The sequence below is a fragment of the Festucalex cinctus genome, chromosome 8, assembly GCF_051991245.1.
Source record: "Festucalex cinctus isolate MCC-2025b chromosome 8, RoL_Fcin_1.0, whole genome shotgun sequence".
NCBI lineage: Eukaryota > Metazoa > Chordata > Actinopteri > Syngnathiformes > Syngnathidae > Festucalex > Festucalex cinctus.
Genome location: NC_135418.1, coordinates 10,707,930 through 10,714,024, shown reverse-complemented (window position 1 = coordinate 10,714,024; position 6,095 = coordinate 10,707,930). Strand labels below are relative to the sequence as shown.

At 42.5% G+C, this 6,095-nt stretch overlaps 1 protein-coding gene across 1 annotated transcript in view; it reads left to right on the top strand.

Moving 5' to 3' along the window:
• Nucleotides 1-3,691, top strand: part of LOC144023887 (RNA-binding protein 38-like) — a 15,402-nt gene extending 11,711 nt beyond the window's left edge. Inside the window, exon 4 of the mRNA XM_077529812.1 lies at nucleotides 3,184-3,691. Coding sequence (XP_077385938.1) covers nucleotides 3,184-3,538 — 355 coding nt within the window. The 3' untranslated portion in view covers nucleotides 3,539-3,691. The remainder of the gene's footprint in view (nucleotides 1-3,183) is intronic.
• Nucleotides 3,692-6,095: the final 2,404 nt, after the last annotated feature.

Below are 6,095 nucleotides of genomic sequence, written 5' to 3'. Positions count from 1 at the left end.
GGGATAAAAATATATTTTTTTCCCTAATTGTACACATCTATTTTATTTTTAAACAAAATATACAATATTTGGTACATTAATAGATTTTTTTTCCCTAATTGTACACATCTATTTTATTTTTAAACAAAATATACAATATTTGGTACATTAAGAAACATGTACCATGTTAAATTTCAATTTCTTCTGTTTTATTCTTCCTAGTAAGTCATAGTGACACATCACTGGTGAGCTATTTTTAGAACAGGCCCTTGGGCTACTCATGTTGTTCTTGGGGCTAACTAGTACAAATTGGCACTGTTTTTTTTTTTGTTTGTTTGTTTTTCTTTTAAGGAGAAGCTAATTAATCAGAAGGCATCCAGGTAACTGTTTTCCATCTAACCTCTGACATTATTGAAACCACGGTAAACTGTCAAACCGTTAATCGGCCCATGCCTAGTTTCCAATGTGCCTTTTAAAGTGGACGTAGTATGGAACATTGACTTTGACATATTTGTATACAAATGGGTATGTGGAGTGCATACAATTCAGTCCGACTTTTTGATATTTTTTCTTGACAACAATCTTCCTCCTGTCCAATTTCTGCCACGGTTGCTGTACGCTGCCAGCTGATGATCAGAGGATGACCCCCCTCCCCCCCCTCAAATATAGGACTAGTCCCGAGGAAGGGTTTGACAGCAAAAGTACCACCCCCCCACATCTCCTCTCTTCGCAAGGTGCCAGTGATGGCTTGAGAGTGTCGTGGTGTGCCGTGCGGTGTGCTGTGATGGATTGGAGTGCCTTTTTATCTTTTGTGTGCGAGTGATATGAAGTGAAGAGGTTGCACTGATTGCGGCGTGACTCTTTCCCTATTATGGCATGGTTTGGGGTTTGCAGTGGTTACTGGTGTGTGGGAGGCTGGTTTGTGTGTGTCGGGGAGCGTGATGACATCCCAATCCTTGCATGCTTCCATCTTTTGCTGTGTTGACTCCACGGCAGCCTCTCATTGCTGATGATTGAAGACCAAAGCTGAATTGCTTTTTATCAGCACTGAGAGGCAGCTCAGTTAATAATGACGTTTGTTGTGATGCTCTAGTCTTTGTCCAGAAATGTTTTTTGCCACTCAAAACTAGTGTCAACTTTTGAAAGCGGAAGGGGTCTCGACTTTCGAGCTATTTTTACATCTTTTTTTTTTTTTTCTTTCATGTAAGGGGAACCTCTATCTGCTATTGCTCTCTGCTACCTTTTAAACACTGGATAGCTCCTCACAGAGCAAATGCTCTTAATTCGAGTGACAAAAGAGCACCATAACCAAGCAGTGCAATTTTGTTCTGTTCAGTTTGCATTATTATCTTGCTTTTTCATTGTTGACATTTTTCATTAACAAAAACATGCATAATTTTGATGTTTGTGTTCTTACGAAGTACAATGCAAATCGCTAGCTTTGCTACAGTGACCTTTTCCACAGTACATTAATTTTAGCTTAATGCAAATAATAATAATGATAGTTATGAACCATTTAGAATCCTAGCATCCACCTACCTGTCAACCTGTAATAGCTGGGAAGTAGCCTGTTAACAAATGAGTGGACAAGAATAAATACAGTATGTTTGCTGCTTAGTTACTGTATATACTGTACATTGTCATTATAGCATTGCTAACGCAACAAAAGACATTTGCACTGTGCTGTATGCCAACCAACTTCCAGCTTGGAACCGGAAGGTGAGGGTTGCAGTCTTAAGTTTGATGCTCATCTGCATCCTGACTACTGTTGAGGTGCCCTTAAGCAAGGCACCAAACCAACGCAGTCTCAGCTCAGGGGCATGGTCATGCTCTGTTGTATTGACGTTGCCTGCATGTGTGTGATCTGTTTTCTCTGTGACGTGCAACAAAAATACACAACAGAGTGTAAAGTTGTTGTTGTTGGTTTTCTCGCGGGATTGAAATTGGCAATTTGGCACCAACCAGCTATTATGGTAATGGACATGGGCTGATTACCAGGTTGATGGTTTACAGTGGTTTGAAATAATCACAACCGCTAGTAGTGACTGTCACCAGGAATGAGCTCTTCTTTTCTCTTTTGAGGGGATGCCTCAGCAGGGCACAATATGATTGGCTGCTTGCAGGGCTGAGTAAATGAGCCACATCTTTGAAGTTAATTGCCTCCAAGTCCAATTAACGTTTTTTTTTTCATATCGCCTCCTCTCCTCCTCCTTTTTCATTTGTTTTCCTTCATTGTTTCTCTTATTCATGTCAATTGACTTAAAAAACAAAACAAAACGCGGGTACTAGTTAGCCTCAAGCACAACATGAGTAGTGCACGGGTCTGTTTTGAAAATAGCTCACGTGATGGAACATGGTGATTTTTTATTTATTTTTTTAAATATGAAGAATTTTAAACAGAAGAATTTCAAAATCAGTGATACAATAACTATCATTTTTTTCAGACTGATAACAGTACCAGCACTCAACTCTTGAGTAGTCAATGATACGGATACCAAGTACTGATACACCAGTGTCTATGATGGCAGTATTTATGATACATAACTCCCCACCCCCCGAAAAAGACCTAAATATCCCAATGTAGACTTTTTTTCTTCTTTTTTTTAAAATTGGCATGTAATTATTTAATCTAATTTCTAGTTGTTTCATTTCTATTTCCTAATCGCAAGTACCGCTATTCTGAAATAAGGATGGGTATCGGCATAATACCGATACCCGATATCGCCTTTCCTTAGTCAAAAGTTAATACCGGCCCTATTTTAAATAAAATCAAAAACAACGGGTATGTAGTCTTGGTCCTAGAGACATTGTGACCCCCATACCACACAACTTGAATCACCTGTCTTAGAGCTACAGCACCTGACAGCAGCATTGATAAGCCCCCTGCAGCGTGTGTGCGTGTGTGTGCGTGCGAAAAGCAGCAGCTGTTAAAACACTCTGCTGGTGCCTGAACTTGAAAACCTGCCAGTAACGGCTGACTCTATCATTCACCCGCCCCTCCCCACGCTCGGAGCCGAGAAAGCCCGACCTAACATGTTTGGTAGGTTTTAGCTAACTGAAAGTACAAAGTCATCTACATGTCCTCCTAACCGCCTCTGGCGCTCTCATTTCAGTTTGTTTTACGCTCTGGAAGCAAATGTAAACGATACAAGCCAGACCGTCTTTGTCTAACATCCCTTGTTTGGTGTCTTTTGCTATGCGCAGGTTGGCCCCGTCGTACGTCTACCCGCAAGCCTACGTGCAGCCCAGCCTGGTGCTGCCCACCCAGCTGTCGTCCTCGGTCAGCAGCAGCCCTTACCTGGACTACAGCGCCGCCTACACGCAGTACGCCCAGGCCAACTTCGAGCAGCAGTACCCCTACGCCGCCTCCCCGGCCGGCTTCCTGGGTTACAGCTACGCCGCCAGCCCCGCCGCCAGCGTGGGGCCGGCCCCCGCCGCCACGGCGCCGTCCACCGTGCACCCCGCCCTGCCTTCGTCCGCCGGCCCGGCCGCCGCCGCCACCGCCGCCTTCCTGCACTACGCTCCGCAGCAGCAAATCCAGCCCGACCGCATGCAGTGAGCTGGGGAGGTCCGGGGAGGGGGGAGTCAAAAAAAAGGTGGACTGAGGAAGGCAAAATGCCCTTTGGGGGCTACCCTGTTTTCAGGGCGTTTCAGGAAAAGGAGGGGGACTATTGCACTAGATGCTATATATCAGGATTGTCCTCCTTGCTCATGGGGGTAGAGGGTGGGGGAGGGGATGGGGGGGCTGAAGAGGGGCAGGCTGAGAAGCTTTAATGTGTAAGATCGCTTCCAAGGGCTTCTAGAAGCGGACTCTTTATTATTACTATTATTATCATTATTATTATTATTGCCATTCTTTGTATTGTCATCATTATTATTATTCTATTGATGTCATTGTTTATTTGTTAGCATTATCAGGCCTCTTGGCTCAGTTAGTGGAACGACACGTCTGTGGTACATATTGTTTTGAGAGCATTCTGTGACATGTTACACGCTCCAAAGTATCTCAGCTGGATGCAAGGGTGACTGATGCCTTTGGACACTGCGGGGGGGCCTGGTGGGGCGGTGGGTGGTTGAAGACAGCCTCCCACGATCACAGTCCTCGTGCTAGCCACAGTGAGCTAAAGCACTGCGCCGCCATGAACAAACTCCCAGCACTCAGCTCAACTCCAACCTGGAGCATTTGACCTCACACAAGGAAAAAAAGAAAAAAAAAGGAAAAGTCTCAACTCACAAGACTCGGAGCTGCCTGGATGATATCAGGAAGACATTTTATTCTTTTTATTGAAGAGGCCTTAATAAATAAAATTACGCCTTTTTTTTTTCATTTCCTGATTCACATGAGCTCCTTTTCCCCAAGAATTGCAGACTTTGTAACTGCTCTGTTTCCAGCAGTCAGTCATTAACCTGACCCACTCGTATCTTGGTTATTTTAGGTGGATGTAGATGATTAAGTGCAGTATGTGGCCGTTTGGGACCAAGCGTGCTGTGTACCTGTCATGGATGGCAGCCGACACTGCGCTCAACCGGCGCTTTGCTCGGTTTTTTTTTTCTCCTTTCTATCTCACTGTCACCAATTGTCCAAGCACTGCATTCAAGATATTTTCAGTCCTCAAGTACATTTACAATATTTATACGTAGGTATTTATAAGAGGTACTAAGTTAAATAGTGATATTTTTTTCTTCTTTTTTGTACTATGACTGTAGTTGTAGCACTGATGCCAATTAACCTGCAGAAGCATACCTGCACATCCATGGATATTTGTTTCGTCACCATGTTCAGTGCATTTAAGTGCTGCTACAGATGAGGCCTATTTGTAGATGACTCTGGTTGCATCAGCAAATGAGTTTTATAGTCCTTTTAAGAAAAGCCATACAACAAATTGAAAATAAAGAATTTGTACTTAGTTTGGGTCTGAACTTTTTTTTTTTTGTACTGGTAGTAATATATTTGATTGTCTTTTAATTACATTAAAGGGGAATTCAAGACCCACATTTCATGTACAATATGTTCTATGTGCCCCCACGCTTCTCAACAGGTATTCTGATTAATATTGCATTTGTGGAACAGGAATTAAGTCGCAAAATCCACCCGTATATATTCATCTCGGGGCGGCCATGTTGCCACCTGTTGTTGATCAGTTGGTCAGGTAAAGCCCAACCAGTCATTTTGTAGTTGACAGAATGTGGCAAAATGGCCGCCCCCTGAGATGGATAAAACCCGTGGATTTTGCGGCTTAATTTAACCATCCCATCCATCCATTTTCTTGACCGCTTATTCCTCACTAGGGTCGTGGGGGGTGCTGGCGCCTATCTCAGCTGGCTTAATTTATGTTATATAAAAACAACCATCAGAATACTGTTTTTAGCTACATATAACATAATGTAAAGAATATTTTTGACTTGACTTCCTCTTTAAGATACAAACTTTTTATTTTTTTATTTCACAAAAAACAATGAAGATTGCTACTGAAAAGTTGTGTTTAGTGTGTGTCATTGTTGATACATTACTGTGGCATTAATACGGGGTCACAGAGTTCACTTAAGGTTGCTTGTTATCCAGAGGCGCGTGTGTGTGCGTTACTGTATCCTTTGCAGGTGGGGGGGTATGAGGCCCCAGACTTGGACTTATCAGTCCTCAGCACCACCACCTGCCAGGGTGCTGCATGTTCTCTCCACCAGCGCTACATTCTGACATTTGCCCAAAGGCAAAAAAAACAAAACAAAACAAAGATTAACTCCATCAACTTGTCATCCTTTAATATTTCATATCATTGTATTGTACTCATTCTAATAGTTTCAATCTTGTGCACAGCTCTCAGTATGATGTGCAGTTGTACATCTCTAAAAATAACCACAATAACAATAACCTCAATTCCCCTCTTGGTACTGAACGTTTTATATTAAGGCCATAGGCGTGTCTATTCCATTTTGGGGATGCTAAATCATCCCTTTGATCATCCGAGCAACCTAAAAAATGTTAGAGGTCCCAAGACTTTATTTGGAGTATCTCCTTTTGTTACTCAGTTAGAGAAGTGTTAAAGCCACACAGCACTTGGTAAAAGGTTATTATAATTAATAAAACTAAAACAACAAAAATGCTTCAAAAAAAAATC